The 22,427-nt window shown below is 31.6% G+C and overlaps 2 protein-coding genes across 2 annotated transcripts in view; one reads left to right on the forward strand and one right to left on the reverse strand.

The window, feature by feature from the left end:
* LOC124543504 overlaps positions 1–22,427 on the reverse strand; it is a 209,503-nt gene that overhangs the window by 79,887 nt on the left and 107,189 nt on the right. The gene's annotated exons all lie outside the window — the stretch shown is intronic.
* LOC124543512 lies at positions 21,178–22,049 on the forward strand. Its single transcript, XM_047121735.1, has one exon. It carries the CDS (start codon positions 21,231–21,233, stop codon positions 21,825–21,827), a length of 597 nt encoding a protein of 198 aa, XP_046977691.1. The 5' UTR covers positions 21,178–21,230; the 3' UTR covers positions 21,828–22,049.

Genomic DNA, 22,427 nt, shown 5'->3' on the forward strand with positions numbered 1-22,427 from the left:
GCCGTCCGTTGTACTTCATGTCATTGAATTTCAGGGATTTAATATCGACATATTCCGAGTACAATTTTTGATTTCGATTGAATTTTGTTGATGTACCTACGTTATCGATTCAAAAATAATTATTCTTTTACGATCTATAATTGTCTGTATGTTTGTCACTATTTTAAACAAATAATATTATATACAACAATACTTTGTTATTACTGTAGTATAAACGTAGTAAAACATTTGTTTATGTCTATAGTTTTTACAAATGTTCTCAAACACAACACGATTGATGACCCGATGACCTCACAGCTGAAGACCGGCCTGAACATAGTTGTATTCAAGGTAATAAGATTATAAAGTGTGATGCAAGGCATCTTGAGCATGCTCTTAAGAGGTTGCGTCTTTCATTTCTCAGCTTCAAGGAGCAACGACGTGAATGGATTACAAGGAGGGACTAAGAAGTGGGACTTGAACGGGAATTTTATTGAAGAATTCCACACCTTGTACTATTGAAAATTTATTGAATGATTGACAATTTATATGTTACGCAACACCTGGACTAAATATATCAACCGATACTTTTAGTCCAGGTGCAAGAAGGATGCTGTAACAGCGATTTCTGATAGCTAGCAACAATTAAAAGTTTGATGACATAAAAAAGTACCGTCAATTTATACTAATATTATAAATGTGGAATGTAAGAAGCAAACTTGAACTCCAAGGAAAGATGAAGGCTTTTATTGCCTAACACATGACAACCAAATCCATAAAACACGAACGAAGCTACGGGCGACAACTAGTATTATTATATTCAAGATTGGCTTTCATTGATAACCAACTTTATATATGTTTTGTTGTTTTCTTGAATCTTAATAACGCGACTACTTATTTTATAAGTGATAGCAATATCTAGGCCTCTATACCTACTCAGTACTGTAATGTTAATGATTTCTCATATAACCTCTCATCCTCACTGCTCATATGTATGTGTGTGATCTGGTACGGGAAAAAGGACGGATGTTTGTAACACGAAGCCGAGAAAGCGCGTGTTATTTGATTCGACCAATAAACGCACTTGTAGCCATATTTCGCTGTTAGATGATCCACAGTACTAAGCCGTTGCCCGAGTGGTTCTATAACTTATAATATTATAAATGTATTATACTAATATTATAAATGCGAAAGTAATTCTGTCTGTTTTTCGTTGATCTTTCACGACCACTGAACCAAATTTGATGACATTTGGTATAAAGCAAAGTTGAAGTCCAAGAAAGAACAAGGCTACTTTTTTGCCAAATACATGACAACCAAGACCACAAGCCAAGCCGCAGGCAACTGCTAGTTTACGTATATATCTGGTTTTAATTTGTTTATAATTAAATGTGTATAAATGTGTGGAATATGTTTCAAAACCTTCTCCTCAAAGGGAAAGGAGGCCTTTAGCTCAGCAGTGGGAATTTACAGACTGTTGTTGTTGTCGTGCATAAAAGCTGTGTTTGAAGATTTCAATATATATTTTTGTACTTTATAATTGTTGCTTATCAGAACAAATCTCTGTATAAATTTATATTTCCTCATTATTTAGATGATATATAATCTCTTGATAGTGTCTCATTAAATCATTCTGTGGGCGTGTGTGTGTTGGAATTCCTGTGGCAACACTTACTAAATGTCATAAAAAAACTTCTCTCAATAATTTAAAATTATTTTATTTTTTAAATTAATTGTAATTAGTTCTAATGTTACATTTTCATTAATGTATTAATCAGTTATATATAAAATATAACAATAAACTGAGTGTCGTGCGTTAATTGTGCATAGTGTTTCTTTTGTGTTGTGTTCGTCAGCTGACATTACGCAGGTAACGAACTCAATTTTGAAAAAGTTTTCTTGTTCGACTACTTGTTATCCCTTTAACTCACTTTAGAAACCCTTTTTAACATTTTTACATACTAAATATTATTAACCGATTGATCACACTGCTCACTTTTATATTATTGATCATATAACTTCTATTTTTTAATCAAACATGATGACCCGTAGTATCAAGGCACGTCAGGCGGAGGAACAACTCCAGCTGACGCTCCAGGAACTAAAGGCATCCAGGACACAGTGTGATTTACTATTAAAAGAAAGGGATGATAACGAACAAGAAATCTTGCAAATTCTTAATAGAAATAATAAGCTAAAAACTGAGCTTTCTCAGTTACATTTGCAATACTTAGATATGGAAGAACAAAGAAATAATCTGCAACAAATAGTCAGTGGGTTTGATAATTGCAGAGTTGAGTATGAGCAAGCCCTCATGCTCACTAATGAGTTAAAAATTAAATTACATAAGGCCCAACTATATATATCTGAATTGGAAGATAATAGCTTCAACATAAAGGCCTCTCAAACCCAGTGTCTATTTGATGAACTGGTGGGAAATGCAGCCTCCTTAGTAGCCCCAATCACCAATACCAATGACATCACAACAATTGATCTGACTGGTGATGACTCGGGCTCCTCCAGTCTAATATTAGGTAAAAATAAATTAAAGAAATATGTTAAAATTAATAAATATATTAAGAAAACTCAAAAATTAATAAAATCAAGAAATAATTGCTTAAATTATGAAAAAATTTATAAAGAAAGAAACGCACTCAGACTAAAAATTATTGAATATTCCAAGAATGTTAAAGTGATGAGACAAGGTTATGAGGCTGACGTGAATGCTCTTCAGGCTGAGATAACATATTTACATAATTCCTTAGATAGAATGTCAAAAAAATATGAAATGTCTCAAAAAGAAATATCTAGTCATATTGCTGCCGTGAACAATCTACTAGACTTGAGTAAATACAATTCTGAACACTTTGACTCTCTTATAAAAAACTATACTTGTGATTGTCAGGGCCGTTCTGTCTCGGGGGATGGTTCAGGGCTGCTCAATGATGTAGTGTCCTCGTCTCAGTCATCAGCTCATGACAGCGCCATATCCAACATAACACATCATGTTCCTACCAAGAAATGTACTAAAATCTATAGTGATGAATTGGGAAGAAACATGGGTGTTTTGCTCAATGACATGTGTAAGGGACAATCAGTATCAAATTATTGTATGCCGGGTGCAAGCTATTCCCATATTATGAACAGTATTTTGAATAGTACTCATTGTCCCAATACTACACTAATTATATTAGTTGGGAGAAGGGGAAATGTGAGCAAAAAAATTCTTGAAAATTATTATTCTAAATTATCAAATTTAAATGTGGATAGAATATTAATGTTCACATTTCCTTATATTAAAGATGTGCCACAGGAAAATTCTATTAGATTTAAATTAAATAATATGTTACATATCATGTCAAATACTTATTATGTAACAAAAAATGATATTTGTAATAAAATAAAATTAATTGACATTAATAACATAATTAATAATAATTCTTGTTTATTGACATGTGATAGGTTTAACCTATCTAATTTTTATAAGAGACAGATAGCTAGTTTGCTATCATATTTTATTTTTACAAAATCAACCAATTGTTTGGTTGACCAGACAACTGCTTCTATTGAGCAGTATAGTTGTAATAATAATAATAACTTAAAACCTTATATTTTGGAACATGTTCCAAGTAATTTAAATTAAATTCTAAGACAATAGAGGTAGTCTCTGGCAACGATAATAACTATACTTGTGAAAAATTAGTCATTAAAGAAGCCAAAAAAAATAATAAGAAAATAGTTAACAATACAATTGTAAATCTGGTGCACCAAAATATTCAAGGAATGTTAGGGAAAGACTTAGAAATTGAATTATTTTTGACCTGTAATGGCATTGATATTTTGTGTGTAACTGAACATTGGCTTCAAAATTATCAGGTTATGTTTAACTTTAGTGGGCACCAGATTGCTAGTCTGTTCAGTAGAAATAAAGCTATACGTGGTGGCTCTTTAATACTTATGAGTAAAAATATTAAATATAAAGAACGTAAAGATATTGTGAGCCTTTCTATTGAGCAAACTATTGAAATAGCCTGTGCAGAGCTTGAGCGTGTCATTGTTGTATGCGTATACAGGCCCCCTAGTGGATTATATGAATTATTTGAAAATATGTTGGACAATGTTTTATCGAAATTATCTGGATCTAATAAAGAAATTATTGTTTGTGGAGATTTTAATATAAATTTATTGCATAATTCAACCACAAGTATTATATTCAGATCTTTGTTAAGTTCATATAATCTGGTAAATCTGTTCTTAGAGCCAACTAGAATAACAGATTCCACAGCAACTTGCATAGATAATATATTTGCTACATACATTCCACAACACAAAATTATTATTAATAACTTAAGTTCAGATCATTGTGGACAACAAGCGTTATTTAATTTTCATGTTAAAAAAGTAAGTACTTCTGAAAAGATAATGTTTGTTCCTTTGACCACAAGTCGTATTGAGAAGTTTAGAAGTAATATTATGGCTAATCTCCCTCACCTATCTTTTAGTGACAATCCCAATGTCTTGTATAACAATTTATTCAAATTAATTAGAAACAATTCTAAATCCATATTCACTTCTAAAACAGTTAATACAAAAAACTTTTTAAAATTCAATGATTGGGCGACTATTGGAATTCATAAAAGTAGGCAACGAATGTATGAGCTTTACAATGAAAGGACATACAATCATAGTGCCACTTTTGCCAATTATGTAAGTAACTATTCAAAATTATTTAAAAAAGTGTGCTTTTTGGCAAAATCTTTAACTATAAAAAATAAAATTAAGAATGCACATGACCTGGAAAATTATTAATTGTGAAACTGGTAGAGTTGGCAGTTGCAACTCCGAATTGAGCCTGAATTATAATAGTAAAGTAGTAAATAGTCAAAAGGAAGTTGCTACAGTTTTTGAAAAATTTTTTGCTGACATACCAGTTTTCACAACTAAGTTACTTATTTCTTCTCCTGATGTTGCCGAGTCATTGATGAAAGAAAATGTAAGAGCTTGCAATTCTAACTTTAATTTTACCCTTGTAAACCCCAACGACATAATACGCGCCTTTAAGTCATTAGACATCAAGAAAACGGCTGATTTATGGGGTATTTCTCTAAAGGTGATAAATTCGATTATTGATGTGATTGCACCTTATCTTGCTTTAATATTCAATAGTTGTGTCCAACGTGGTATATTTCCTGACCTGATGAAACATAGTAAAGTCATTCCAATATTTAAATCTGGTAGTTCTTCAGACCCCAACAACTATAGGCCAATTTCAATTCTACCTACCCTGAGCAAAATATTTGAGAAAATAATTCTAAATCAATTATTAGAACACTTTAACAAACATAATCTGCTTCATAGTAAACAATTTGGCTTCACGAGGGGTCGCTCGACTACAGACGCTGGTATCGAGCTTATTAAGAATATCTATGAAGCCTGGGAAGAGTCACGGGATGCCTTAGGGATTTTCTGTGACTTATCCAAAGCTTTTGATTGTGTTCAACATGAGACTCTGGTCAGGAAACTTTATCACTATGGAATTAGAGAATGTGCGCTCGACCTTCTGACTTCCTATCTTAACAATAGAATTCAGAGGGTTGACGTTAAAGGAAAAAGGTCTCCTGGGGTCTCAGTTGGTATGGGGGTCCCTCAGGGATCAATTCTTGGACCTTTTCTGTTTCTCACATATATAAATGACTTGCCCTTTCTTGTTGGGAACAAACATGATATAGTATTGTTTGCTGATGACACCTCCTTAGTTTTTAAAATTAATAAAAAAACAGGTACAGTACGACGACGTAAACAATGCTATAGCTGATATAGTACATTGGTTTAGCGTAAATAATCTTAAACTAAATAATAATAAAACTAAAATTGTGAAATTTAGTACGCCAAATGTACAAAATGTAAAAGCCGATGTACTCATCAATGGGGAATCGATGGATCCAATTGATTCTGCTGAGTTTCTTGGCCTTACTGTTGATGCCAAGTTACAATGGGGCCCTCATATTGACGGATTGGCGAGTAGACTGAGTTCTGCGGCATTCGCGGTCAAAAAAATTAGATTATGTACCGATGTTGATACGGCTCGCTTAGTATATTTCAGCTACTTTCATAGTATAATGTCATACGGTATTGTGCTGTGGGGCAATGCAGCCGCTATCCATACCATATTTGTGCTACAGAAGAGGGCTATTCGCGCAATCTACAACCTAGGAGCTAAAGAATCGTTAAGGAATAAATTTAAAGAAATCAAGATATTGACTGTTGCTTCTCAATATATATTCTCTAATGTTATGTATGTACGAAAAAATATTAATGATTTCATGAGAAAATGTGATACTCATAACATTGGTACAAGGAACAAACACAAACTTGTTACTCCTGTTACTCGACTGCGTAGAGTCAGTAACTCCTTTGTGGGGCAATGTATACGGTTTTACAACAGGATCCCAGAAAGCGTTCAAAATGCCTCTGTTGCCAAATTTAAAAAAAATATTAAGGAACGCTTGTGTGTAAAAGGTTATTATACAATTAATGAGTTTATGATCGATAGCACACCTTGGGAATGATACGATCGCCTCCTGGCTATTTCATCTCATATTAAATTGTTTATTTACATAATACATAAGACAAACAAAAAAAAAAAAAACCCGCTGAGTTTCTTTCGCCGGTTCTTCTCAGGTCAGGGTATTTTCTTTCCGAACCGGTGGTAGTGTTTCAATTGACCATCAATAAGAAAGTGTAATGCTTCTATGTTGAATAAAGATATTTGAGTTTGAGTTTGAGTTTGTGGAATCGAGCTCTTCACAATATTCCTGATATTAATAAACCTACTTTGTGATATCAATACATCCCCAAGTGTATTATACAAACACCGTCCTCATTAGCGTTCTCTTAAAGCGTTTATCCGATATCGTTACCCTTACTATGGATGCTGGCTCAGTAGCTAGAACACGAGTATATTGAATGAAGATTGCGATTTAAAACCCGGATTAGAACATCTGAGTATTTACACGCTTAATTCGTGCTTTCATCATCATCATCTCTTCCTATGTGAAAAAGAAGTTGAGATGAAAAATACACGAATCTTATGATATTTTACGTTTTTATATGGATAAACTAGCATTGGAACCGCGTGGTAAAATAAGCTCCTAATCTTTTCTTAAATAGGATCAGTTTCAAAGTCTTAGAGTTTACCCAATATCTAACTTTATTGCACACCAATATAGACAAAAATAATAGGAACAATTTTACAAAAACAAAGAATAGAAAAATGTGCAATAGGCGGCCTTATCGCTAAAACAGCGATCTCTTCCTTCCTTTGGTAGAGAGAGATAGGATGGTAGGGGTGTACAAATTATTTAATACATAAAAAAAAAAAAAATAGATACAATATATATATGTATATATACGATACGATACATAAATAAAAATTCCATAAATATATAATTATATAATAATATAATATACATACACATTATAAATATATACATTTACATACTATAGATACTTACATAATAAATAAAATATTTAATTACAGTATTTCTTCATGAAGCAAGATAGTGCTCTTTTATCATTTTTTTAAAAGAAGTAATGTTTGGTGCACGTCTTGCTTCTAGTGGAAGAGAGTTCCAAAGACGAATTGAATGGACTGTAAATGAGTTACTATAAAAAGATGTTGTATGGGGTGGTATTTTTAAAACCAAATTCTCTTCAGAACGAAGATTATGGCTATGTGAAGAACTGAGAAATTTAAAACGTTCTTTTAGATATGGAGGAGAAGACGGATTGAACAGAATACAGTATAGAAGTTGAAGGATGTGAGTATTCCTGCGAAGCCGGATTGGGAGCCACTTGAGCTTTTTACGAAATTCAGAAACGTGATCATATTTACGAAGACCAAATATGAATCGGATGCAAAGATTTTGGAGACGCTCAAGTTTGTTAAGTTGCTCCTCTTTTAGATCAAGATAACATGCGTCAGCATAATCGAGAATTGGTAGTAGGAGTGACTGTTGCTTTTAAGCAGGAATTAACACGGACTTCGTCAAAAATCGTTGAACATTATTCAAATTATTGTTTTTAATAGAACTATTCTCAAAGACAACAACACGATTAAAGACAACATTTTTCCATGTTGTAGGCCATTCATCAGAAAAAAATATATATCAATGCTATATCTAGGTCTGAACAACAATTGAGATGCAGTAATTTAACCTCATTGAGACCGTGTGGACCTGCTAGTTCTGATATATGTATAACTATCCGGATAAACTCATTAGTTGACTAGTAAACTGATTCGAGAATTGTTCCCAATAAAATAGAATTGCAAACATCCCCACAATTAGTCAATTAGGTGTTACTTTAGGTAATTGAAGATGAGTCTATGATATCACACTATCGGTCCAAGTGTTTTATCAAAAATATTCTACTGTTCATTTACGCTTATCGTACCGCTATCACCCTTCCTAAAGTAAGAGTTTTTGTAATTAACATCCTACGTACTAAATAAGCATCAAAACGATTAAAACATTTTGGGAACGCTTCGATTGAAGCTTATTTAAGCGTTTTAAAGCGGCTTATATCAAGTGAATCAATTGAAACGATATGTTTGTATTCATTTGAAATTCGAAAAAGATAAAATTTTATCGAATCCGCAATGTATCTGCAAATAAAAATAAGTATCTACGAATTGGACTAGGGATTGATATTTTATATAATAATATAAAGCTATGACGCATCTTCGAATAGGAATATTATTAAATATCGACTGGAAACTACGATACCCAAAAAATGATGGCTTGTTATGAATGCCTGAGTATTCTAACCAAAGTTATCTGGTATTAGATCATCCAATCAAACATCCGTCGGTTTCAGTGGATTGATCAGATCAATGTACCCGAATATAGGTCCGAAATGGTTCCAATGGTTAACCGGCGTTTGAGTTCCATTGAACAGTTTTGCATACTTTATGTGAAAAGTTGAATCACCTAACTGCTCTGTATGCAACACGGTCGAATTCGTGCGTTATATTCCATTGGAATGTGTCCCGGACGAAGGTGAACAAGAATGACTATTCTCGGTGACTGTAATACTGTTCACGCATTCCAGAAATCGGATACAAATACATCACTACTGGGGAAAATATGTGATGATAAATATCCTGTAGGATAACTTAATAAATCAATATATTTGGTCATATTTTTATCAATCCACTTCTACAATGGTAACATGAAGTTGTATTTACTAAAAACATGCAAAATAATAATTAGTATGCTGAATACCACGGGTTGACCGTCGTCAATCTTTTCAACATCTTCATTTCAGCAACTAGTCGTACTTGACTGACGAGTTTAAGAATGGTGGCAGATACGGGATGGATGTGAGCTGCCCAAGAATTAGCATGCTGAAGTGAAAGTCGTTTGCCCATGTGGTCAGGCGCCTTTAATATCGATAAAGACTCGTGATAGAGTGGTCTACGATTACCAAGGGTTGACCGATCAGTTGACCGACGAATTTAAAAATGGTAGCAGATACGGTATGGATGTGGGGTGCCCAAGATCAGAATGGTTGGCATCTCATAGATTAGGCTTTCATCCAGCAATGGACGGCAAAAAGCCGAAAAAAAGGTTTCGAGACTAAGCACTGATTAAGAACATCAACATAGGTTCACCTTCATTTCCAAATTGGAAAGGGACTGCGCCTTATATGCTTTCTGAGAGCCAAGACTGTTAACATTACTAACTTGTAAACTTCTTGTAAACTTCTCTCTACTAATAATGTATTGGCAGAGAAAGTCAGTGTTCAATTCAATTTTTTACTGGTTCGACGCGTAGTTTTAACTCAAAACATAAAAACTGAAACCTTAAAAAGTTGGCCACTTAACTAATGAGACAGTCTAGTACTAAATACGCAGATCACGTCTACATGCTCTTAATAAACACATTTATTTTGTAGTATATATACTTGTTTATATGTATATTAGGTTATATTTTTTGCGTTTCTAATAATAAAACCGAACACCTAAAACCATACACTCAGAAAAGGTCTGAAATAAATTCATATAAAGGGTACATGACTTAGTAAATACCGAAGTTTAATATATTCGAGAAGTCGTATTTAATATCAGAAGCCTCAAACACATGCGTAATATTACGAACACGGAAGATTTCGTACCAGGAAAAGTTGAGGAAAAAGTAAATTAAATGTTCTGAATAGGATGCATATATTATACGGTTGAAAATTAATTTATTAAAAAGTAAAATTTCATTAAACTACTAAAATGTGGGTGTTATTAAAGTATAGCTGCTGAAAGAAATTATATTCTAACACTGGCTTTGAAAGCTGAGATAGCTCAGTGGTTAGAACGCGTGCATCTTAACCGATGATTTCGGTTTCAAACTCTAACAAGCACCACTATAACCACAGAGGAAACCTACATGTGTTTAATTTCATCGAAATTCTGCCACATGTGCATTCCACCAAACCGCATTGGAACAGCGTGATGGAATATGTTCCAAACCCTCTCCTTAATAGGAGTGGAGGCCTTAGCCCAGCAGTGGGAAATTTACGGGCTGTTACTTTACTTTACTTACTAGCTTTGAGCAATGATTAACATTACTATTCCTACCTTTTGGATAGGAAACGTATTTTTTGAATGAAATTAATGAGTGCAAAAAACACTAAAATCTTGAGCTTTGTATTATATAATTTATTTCTGTGATTATATTATTGTCTAATAATAGACGATTTATAAATCTTTTAACGACCGATGTAGAAGCTTTATAATTTAAAAACAAAACTGACATCGTCAATTCTTTCGGATCGATTCTTGTAATCTCAAATACATTTGGCATTCGATATTTGAATTTGTTTCGGTAAAAACAAAACACACAAAGAGTATAACGCAAACACGTTTTAGGCGATTAATTTGATGCAATGTGAGATTGATTGTCAAAACCACACAAAAATGTATAACGAAAAAAGCAAAACCTCTTTTTATTTACATTTCGAACAGTTATCCGTAAATAAACAGTATATAAACAAGAACAAATTTAGGTTATGATTGCATAAAAAATAATCATAACTCAAAATCAAACTGGATTGGAAGATAACGAGTTTCAAGGAAGAATATTCTCAATTATTTAACACAATTTTAATCAATTTATTTTAGATTTAAGTCTTTATAAAATAGATGTTATATTATTACTAAAAGGATTTTAAAAAACAGCCTTATAACCGAAACTAGAGGAAATGGTTGAGTCAATATTAATTTTCGTTTTTAACCAGTCTTGATTAATTCCGTTTATTTAGTAGCGATTATATTCTACTTAATATTGTTAACGATTAAATGTAATTTAATGTTTAATTAAACAAAACCATAATTATATCTTTGGTTCAAGTTACCAAATTAATGTTTGAACTTTACAATTATCTACAAACAGGCCCAGGCTTCGCGCGGTGCTTTTTATGAATAATATAAATTATATGCATAAATATAATTTATATCATGTAGCTCTCTGGAATTATGTGGCTTTTTACAAGTGTTTTTTTTTGTATTGTGCCGTATGTAAGATCTGGAGATTACGTTCTACATACAAACACAAATTTTATCTCTCTTTACCAATATATAAAAATTAAACACAATCAAAAACATTAATTTAATATTAATAGCTATTTATTTTGAAAACATAATTTACAAACAAATTAGTTTGCTTAAAATTGATAATTATTTTCATTATGTTTATTCATGGTGACATACAAACATTGTTTGTAAGTATCAAGCTTTTTTTTCTTTACGTTTGTGGAATAATATATTCATCAAAGATATATTCTATATGCGTCCTAACAGCGAAACTAAAATAATCTTATATATTTTTAAATGAAATATTTAAATAGATGGTTTTCATGGGTATCGGGAATAATCAAACGAACAAATTAACAATTAAAATAAGAGTAAATTTTGTACAATATGAAATGTTTTTTAAAGAATGTGAAGTCAGCCGAGTTTTTAATTACACATTTCAAAGAGGCTTTGAATAGTTCCTACTCGTATGTAGCATATCTGATTTAATCTAGCCAACATTCGCCAGAAAATTCTCAAACAATTTTTCGCTCCTACTACATTTCTCTAATGAAGTTCTAAAATAATATACTACATTATTATACATGCGAAAGTAACTCTGTCTTATCGGTCTGTTGCTCTTTCACGACCAAACCTTTGTTCAGATTTTGACGACTTCCATGGTCGAGTAGTATGTAAACCGGTTTTCATGGAACGCCACTCTCGAAGAACCGACTCGAATCAAATCGAAGTTGTCAAATATTTATTTATTATAAATTTGGTGAGCTTAAACTCCAAGGAGAGATAACAGGCATCTATTTTTGTCTAAAACCAGACACCTGTTAGATATCTTGCTTGCAATTTCAATCTGTGTCTTCTTAAATCTTATATCCTTGACCACAATATTGAAATTAAAAAAAGCAGCAAAGCAAAAGCAGCAACAGCCTGTAAATTTCCCACTACTGGGATAAATGGGCCTCCTCTTCCGTTAAGGAGAGGGTTTGGAACATATTCCGCCATGCTGCTCCAATGCGGGTTGGTTGAATGTACATGTGGCAGAATTTCGATGAAATTAGACACATGCAGGTTTCCTCACGATGTTTTCCTTCACCGCCGAACACGAGATGAATTATAAACACATAGTGGTGCTTGCCTGGGTTTGAACCCGCAATCATCGGTTAAGATGCACGCGTTTTAACCACTGGGCCATCTCAGTTACAAAAAAAAAACATGTTTGATATTTTCTCTTTGTTGGTATTTTTTAGTTACTTACGATCAATCTTAATAAAAATTATATAATCGACTACTACGGTTCGATTATATAATAGTTTTGTAATATTCAACACAAGTGATATTATTAACCTCAGTTTTAATTGAATTTCGAAGAGATATTGGTTTAATAGCAGCTGCTGCTTCGAGTGTCGACTATTTCATACTGTTTATGAGGGTACAACAAGTTTGGCTATAAAACCTTCTGAATTGTTCATTAAAACTGTGTGTAAACGTATACTATGTTGTATATTGTTCTTATACATATTTCAGTTGAAGCGAGTTAAACGAGTTTTATTTGTATTGTGAAACATTAGTTAATATTATCCTCATTACTAAACCATATAACAAAACAATACTTAATAATTTATCGTTGCACAATAAATTTCGTGAAAGTATATAATTTTAAAATAGCTTAAAGTTTGGGATACTTATATATATATATATATATATATATATATATATATATATATATATATATATATATATATATATATATATATATATATATATTTATAAATATAAGCATAAGTAGATATTTATTGTTAATCTATACACGATAATGGCAATAATTGGCTGTTCAATACATATATTCAATTAAATCACTATTGAATATAAAGTTCATTAAGTAATAATGTGGAATTACCGACGGTTGTATTATAAATTATTTGTTTTAATTTGTCGTTATTAAATGAATTTAATAATAATTATTGTGCATATAACACAATAATCGTTATGCATTATAAATTAGGAAACGTTTCTATAATCATTATTTTAATGTATAAAATACGTGTTTACAATAATGTCTATTATTTTATTTAGCGGAGAGACTAAACTATAAATGTAAGTCATATAATATAGTAATAATATAGTAACATTTTTGACAGCGACTTGCTTCATAGACTAACTGAGTATATAATAACACGATGCATTAGAGTATGTGCAGATAAGTACTTACGTACTCTACTTCTTTACTTAATCGTTTGCTAGGAGTACCATCGGATGCATAACCAACGACTTAGAGTGCTTTCAGAAATCAAATCAAATCAAAATAAACTATATTCAAGTAGTCTTTTACAAGCACTTTTGAATCGTCATTTTACAATTAAGTGAAGTTATCACTGGTTTGGAAAGTAGATTCTAGCGAGAAGAACTGGCAAGAAACTCAGTAGTTACTCTTTTTTAACATTTAAAAAATACAAAGTCATGTTAGTTAAATACAATTATTTAAATTAATGGCGTATGAACGTATAGTTACTAACTTTCTTAGGCGATAAATACTAAAAAAAAGCCAATTTCATTATATTAATCCAACTGGAGATCTGAGTTTTAACTTGCTTGATCTGCAAGCATATAAACAGATGCCGGTGCAGGTGCTTGCTTTATTTTTAATATATAAGATTCTGCCAAATAAAATATATTGATACTTAAATAAACTTAAGTTATAATTTATGAAATACGCCTATATAACATAGACGTTTTTATTTGTGAATGTTATTATAGAATCAATTATAAACCAAAACATTATTTTCATACTATGTTTTTTTTGCCTTACAATTTCCCACCATTGAGTTTGTTCTCATTTTCAGCCGACACATGTTTCCTTCCATTAACGAACACAGGATGAATTATTGTATAAGTTATTGCAGTGGTGTTTGTCCCGGTTTAATTCCGCCATCTTCGCTTTTAAGGCACTAGTCTCTTCAGAATATGTCAATAAACTCAGCAAAGTCAAAAAAAGGAGGAGGTTCTCAATTCGTCGGGGCCTTTTTTTTATGTATGTTACCGAATTACTCGAAGATGGCTGGGCCGATTTTGATAATTCTTTTTTTTTTGAAAGGGCATATTTTACAGGTGGTCCCATTGTCAGGAGATCAGGATCTGATGATGGGATCCTGGAGAAATCGACGGAACTCCTCAAATTTTATAGGCACACCTATAGTGATTTCGGTTTTATTCAAAGTGCCTTGGTCATATGCTCACGAAAAGTGACATTTGATGAAGTGGAACTGATGATGAAGACCACAACTGGTAATCAGAACCTATTAATAAGTAACTATTTTACGGGTTTAGTTCTATTTCTTTAAGATAGTCTTCAAGCAATTTATGTTAGTAAACATGCATATGGTGAAGTCTAGCTATGGTGGATTACCCGGAGAATTCCTCAATGATTAACGGCATTGCATCGGGAAAAATGGTATTGTCTAATTGGCGATGAGCAGTTAACATTAGGCTATTGTAACTTAGGTAACGCTTAATTTGAGTTGCAGTCCACATCGTATTGAAACGGCGTTGAGTTATGTTTAGAGTCGAAAGCCGAAATGTACTGAGTATAATAAAATGAATGACAAACACTACCAATTGTAATTATAAATAACAAAACAACACTGAAAAGCATTAAATAATTTTTTATAAATAAAAAAAACCGGCTTCAAAAATGAACTAAAAAGAAAAAAATAATCAGGTACATCCATATCCAATTTACGATTTTTTAATCACCTTTTGAAGTCGGTGCCAACAAAGTAAATAAATTCCTATATTGAAATAATTTAATTTGTATCGATAGTAAGGTTTGTCTAATGGTGTCATCTATACAATAAATAGATTTAGTTTTTGTATGTATGTATTATGTACCTATATTAGCAATGTTGGCACCGACTTTGAGAGGTGTTAAAAAATCGTAAATTGGATATGGATGTAACTGATTATTTTTTTCTTTTTAGTTCTTTTTGAAGGCGGTTTTTTTTATTTATAAAAATTTATGCTAGGAATATAGTTCCTCTATCAAAAATATATATAATATTTTCTTATTAACATACAAATACTTTCAAAGCAAGTTATATAAAAATAGTATAGATGCTTGTGTCGTTATCAACGTGTAGTTAAAGTTTGTTTATTTAATTAAAATGTAAACCGACCAAAATGTATTTACGTGAGTCTCGTCCTCCGATCGACTGGCTCGAATTAGCTCTGTTACGATCTGTGGAACCAGTGAACCGTTTCTAAGGTAACTAATCGCTTTGCACATATTTATTGTGAAACATTTTAATGTTTGAGTTGCCCATACACAAAGGAAACTTCGCCAGTATTAAGAGCACTTCCTTCCTTCATTTGCAAAGTGCTGTAAACAAAAAAGTTTGTAAAACTTTATAAAATGCTCATAAAACTTTTATTCTCCTAAAGTACTTTCAAATTATTTATATACATTAAAATTTGACCCTAATTTAGTATTTATACCAAAGATTACGGATTAAAATCCAATGGCGGTGTAATACTTATTCCTTCGCGTGAAACATTTGTGTATGTGTCATGCTCGGCTGTGAAGGAAAATATGGCGAGGAAATATGCATGAATCTCAGTCATACAAATATGTATATTTACTAACAACATCCAGTTAAATGATGGTATTTAAAGTTGTTTAATACACGAATTTCTTGGCCCAGTATTGGCGTATTCGCTCAATAACAGTTCTTGACCCTTTCTAATTCCGTGACACTCTTCTTACACCAATAAAATCCTATTCCTTGAAAATTATCACGAAACTGATGACAAATAAAAATAAACAAATTTTTCGATATAAAAAAATTGGTCAAATTTTAGGATACTGGTTCGATGATATAGATACTACATATTTGTTTAACTAAATCGACCTTACAACAATCTCATCAAAATAAATAATACGTAACTTTTGATATATTTCTTTATGTCGATAACTATATGAAAGTAAGAATAACTTCTTTTAAAATTTTCATATTAAGCAATAATTAAGTTAACCAAGTTAACTATACAATATGTGATAGAAAAACAACATTACTAGAGATGTCCAATTTGTCAGACAACTTAAGTTTTATTAGCAAAAGTGCTTGTGAGAATAAGTAAACATTTTGGACAATATATATCCATACAAATACAATAATGACAGGTAATTTTCGAACTCTTTTCAGTATAACAAACGTTGTAATTTTACTTAATTGAAACGAATGAGAGAATAAAATAAAAATACAAAGAAAAGATTCGTATAATATATTTTATAAAACATTTAAAAAACCCGGAATATCCGGCTAAAGGCTTTCTCATTAGTACAATGATTGCAAAGCGTAAAGGATAATTGCGTGCAAATGGGGTGTTTAAATAAAATCGGAGAACAATGAGGGCGTTTGTTCGTAGGTTACTTGAACCGAAATCCGATGAAGGAAATAATTATCATAATTTAATTATTCTAGAGTAGTGCACTTGGTTAAGCACAGCTATATCATTAAGAGTAATCTCCTGTAACTTCAACCAAATTATCAGCTGGATACACATTATGTTAATATATCGGAGCAGGTTGGTAACTTAATTTGGTGATAATGAAGAATTTAAAAAGGAGATAAATCCATGTATCTTAACGCAATAATCTTACCCAATGATTGTTGGTTGAAAATCTGCCACCAATAAATTTTCACATGAAATGCATAAACATTATAAAATGTAAGTATATCAAATTTGGATTGAAGTTGGTCTTTACTATTTTCATTCTTTATAACGCGATTATTAATACACTAAGCTTTAAGAAACTAATATTAAAAAAAAATCAATCTATTTTTTGTGATGGTAACACAAAAAAATATGCGTGAAAACATCGTTTTGTTAGTTGGAAGTAGTGATGTTTTGTCTTCTACCTCGGAAAATAAATGCTATTTGTGATTTCCTTCCATCGACTATTACTAACTCAAATCATTCAATTAATCATCACGAATCTTTATAAACAAGGGGCGTACAATGGAAGGCTTTTGTGTAAACGATTGGATGACTTCGTAAAAAATTTAGTTTTGTCTGCAGCAGCGTGAGTATTTTTTACAGAACCTTTGTAAAAATTCAACTTCGATAAACTTCGAGCGTTTAAGTTTGTCTATCGTTGGGTATAGAACTTAAATAGATTATGATCATTTTTCTTACTAACTGGATTTTCTAAATTTATAAATTAAAACATTTGTTTCTAAATCACATAGATTACACTTGGTAATGACTTTTAAATAACAACCGATTGAATTCAGTATTAACTCATTCACAACCCATTCACAATGTCTCTTAATTTAATGAGGTAAATATTTTCAATTTTCATGTTTACCATTATTATTAGAAATAAAAGTTAAGATTGGAAAATAGGCTAAGCATGTACACTTTTGATAACTATATTGACTTACACAAGTCTCAATCAACTATAACTTCAAATAATTACTATGTAAAAAAAAAAAATACTTCGATAATTGTCATAATCTTCGAAGTATGTTTATTTTAGCAAAAAAGCTTTGGAGTAATTTCTCGTTAAACAAATTTTTTTCATTCATCTAGAACAAACCCATTTAATAATTTCAATTATTTTGTTTTAGGTTAGGTCAGTTTTTACCACTTTGTTCCATAGATTTTGATTATGAACAATATAGACATGGAACATACGCGATTACACAAATACATAAAAAATTAATTACACAAAATTTATCAAATATGTTTAATTACTAAACAATAAAAACCTTTAATGCCACTTTTACAAAGCAACTTAGTATAAAAACTAGAACAAAAATTTATAAAAGAAAACAACAAAATGAGAGCGTTTCAAAGTAAAACTAAGTTGCTAACTTAATCTCCGTACACCGTTACAAAAGGTTATGCAGTTGTGTCGAGTTTGAAGCCTAGAACTTACGCCGGATACAAAATTAACTACCTATATTTCAATCATTATATCTTCATTTTTACACCATTTAAGTTTCACTGGATAAGTTTGAAGTAAATGGAAATGAAACACTGTTTTGAAATAATACAAAAAGTTTTGTAGCAATAGAGAAAAAAAAAATTACTAAGAGCAACTGGGGAAGCTGAGTAATTTTTACAACGTTCTTAAAAAAATATTTACCTTCGATATCCTTACTCTTGCGGATTAGGCAATTTCACATCTTGCTACGAGGGGTACATTTAACACGGATTCTATAATAAGAGCACATCAATAAATATTATTTAAATGGGCTACAAAGCATTGTGACAACCACCCTAGGTTCAAAGCAAGATTAGTTCCGAGCAGATAAACCCGCAACAGACGGATAATCCGTAGCAATATACTGTAAAAGTTCATTGCTTTCTAATTACCCTGGTAATTATAATTTGGTTACATATTTTGAATATTTTAGGCGATATCTCTCATATAATCTATTCTCACACTTAATCTTAATCATCTCCTTAACCAATTAAACAATAGATACATAGTCAAATATTGAAAATTTCAATGATTCCTTGGAAACCTTCAGTTCGGGTACATTAAACTAATCAAAGAAACCGAAAACTATAATATTAATAGTAAAAGTTATCTATTTGCCAAGTGGTTTGGTGCAAGTTAAAAATTCAGAACCTCTACATAAATAATAGAATATTATGCTACTATCATTAAGGAACTAAAATATGTTTATATAAAAGTTCAAGAGCAGTTTAGTCAACTAGTTTTCCTAAAACGTATTTTTAACTAGTTCTATCATTGCAGAATTTCATTACGAGGAAGAGACCTTTCTAGGCATTAGAACCTTCGCAATGTGAATGTCACAAATGTTCGTGATATGCTTTTATAATCTGCATTAACAATTATCCTGCACGAGTAAGGAAAATAAAATTAAAATTTAATACATGCCTATAAAATGTAATAAAAAGATTGTAGAAATCGTAAAGTTAAAAAAAAAACATTATTTTGAAAATTAAATACAAAAATATTGATATATCCAATATATGATCTGAAACGAAAGTACATAATCAAAAATGACTGCTCTATAAATAAAATATTCTTCCCAATATTTATTTTTCGAACTTACAATTAATATTCATTGAAATCACGGAACGTGATAAAGATTTATTAAATCCAACCTCGACTATCGCGAAAAACAACAAAGTTATTTATCATCTGTATTCTCGCAATTGCTTGCATGGACAGAGCCGTTTTCCCGCGTAATTAAATGTCAAGCAGCCATTTTGGGCGCGAAATAAACGTACGATCGAGCGCTGACCGGCGCGTGTTGCCGGCGTGCGTGAAATTTTTAACGAATGTCTGACAAATATGTTATGCATTCATTTCACAAACTTCTTTTTATTATACAGACGATAGTCGTCACTTTTTTCTTTAGCTATAAGTTTAACATTGGCATATTTTTTGATATTTTGTCTGTAGGCGATTAATTGCACATTAATTAATTAAATAAAAAATAAAAATAAAGCTTAACTAATTAAGAATCAACACAAATTTCTTGATCGATAACTGATTTTCTATATAAATACTTGCATACATAATTTTAGTACAAACATATTTCTGATATTTTTAACGCTATCAATTATTTAATTATCTTTAAAAAAATAGCTTTAAATGTGTATGTTTCTTTACTTACTTTACTTTTTTCTTTATATGCAATAACGTCTTCATCGATTATTATTTAATACGGATACCCGACATATTCATACATGGCATTTCAAATAACAAACTGCGAAGCGAGCGAAGCTGTATGCTAAACAAATACAGATTAATCATATTTTAAAAATAATAATACTATGAACAAATAAATTGAACTATAGATAATAGCGATATGTTCCTAATGTTTATGATTTAATCTGTGGCAGATCTATAGCAAACTTAAAAATAACTTAAAAAATATAAAATATGTAACCCCTAGACTATCGTCTATGTCCATTAATGATGTCCGGCCTGAAAGAGTATGCAGACATAGTATAAAAATAAAATCTCATTATACTTTTTTACATTATGTTTTTTATAGAAAAAACCTATGTCACGATATTAAATAAAAGAGAAGCTTACTTTATGTCAGTTTATATTCGTTGCTAAATTTAACAATAATTAATGAATATAATAATTCCACGTTTAATTATTCACCTGTTAAATTGACCTCGTGTGTTTTAAATAAAGAATCCAATGAATTATGCATACATTATACAATTTTTTCAATTAATTCTGTCAACACCGCTGTGGTTATCAGCAATCATAACAGTTACCGTTTGCTCAAACCATGACCCATTAGACCCGCAATAATATTACAAAGACCTAATTAGCAACGTCGCAAAGAAAGCGATTTCTCCACGAGTCATGAATATTAAAGCGCCTCGTTAGGCATTTTCGTAAGTTCGTCACCAGAACCGTTGAGAATCGCGTCACGTACGCGCAATGAACAATGACAGGTTCACCTAATCGGGGGCCATTACACAACTGATCATCCTCGCTTAGGGGGCCAATGTCGTTATCCACTCGGACAGAATATCGATGATGGAGGAGACTATGACACATCCGGACAAGACGGAAATTTGATAGAAAAATCACTCACTTCGAGATAAGTATAAAAGTGGTAGCAATTTAGGACATGGCATCATTCGCTCACAAGCATCCAAAGCAACAACAATGAAGACCATCGTTTGTGTTGTTCTCTTGGCAGCTGCAGTTTTGGCTGAACCGCCTCAGTACAGGCAGGCAAGATTCAGGTCACAAAAACAAGAAGCAGAAGGTCAAGGATTTGAAACGGGGGCAGCACCTTACCCAGCAGCGGGCTACAGACCAACAAAGGAATTTAACCTACCATCTCGTCAGGAATTCTCCCCACCAGCGACTAATTATGGAATTCCTGCCGACAGTTACGGAGCTCCATTCAATACATATCTGACCCCACAGACTGAATATGGAGTACCGCAAGAGGAAAGCGAGAAGGAGCCAAAAGACGATGAAGTAGAAAGTGTCGAGGACACCAAAAATGAGGAACAAAAAGAAAACCTTCAAGAGGAGCCTAAGAAAGATGCTGAGGTAGTGAGTAATCAAGGAGCTTACTACGTTCTTCTGCCCGGATCTCAGCTCCAAAGAGTACAATTCCAAACTGAAAATGATATTCGTAATATGGCGTACACTGCTAGACTACAGTACAGAAAAGAAGATCGTGCTCCAATTTTCGTTTACACTGCAGTACCCCAATATCAATCAGCGGCCTACGTTCAACTGTTCAAATAAGAGTGTAGTTAAAATTTTACAAATGAATGCTATTCAATTAAAAATATTTACTTTTATTAAAATTTAATCTCTACATTCTATAAAATATGTGTGATGGAACAGGTATAAGCTATTTTATATGATACCATTTATTTAAATTGTAAAGTATTTTCAGTGATTTTTTGAATAGCATTCATTTTTTATTTATTTTATGAAAATCTCGAACTCGAAATGACAATAAAAATAAGTTGTACTAATTAGTTTCTTATTTTATCTTAACAACATTTTTTATAAAAGCATAATCTTAAAGTGCTGGAATCCTAAAATACTTTTAGCTAGATTAGACGAGGTCAATAACGTAACATATTTTTTGTTAAGTATTTGCATAACAATTAGGCTGTAGACTCGGTGATTTCAAACAGTTTTACTTTCTTTGTCACGTACGTGTATTACGTGTTCAGAGTAAATGACCTTTTTTTGTTTTATGCGAGAATGTTCTAAAAAATACCAATTCATTATGAATTCAAGAAGACCACATCCTGATAATAATTATTTAATTTATTAGTATAATGAAATTGAAGTTGAGTTGACATGAAGTTTTAATCTTGATTTAAACGTTAG

Source organism: Vanessa cardui, chromosome 3 (genome assembly GCF_905220365.1).
Source record: "Vanessa cardui chromosome 3, ilVanCard2.1, whole genome shotgun sequence".
Taxonomy (NCBI): domain Eukaryota; kingdom Metazoa; phylum Arthropoda; class Insecta; order Lepidoptera; family Nymphalidae; genus Vanessa; species Vanessa cardui.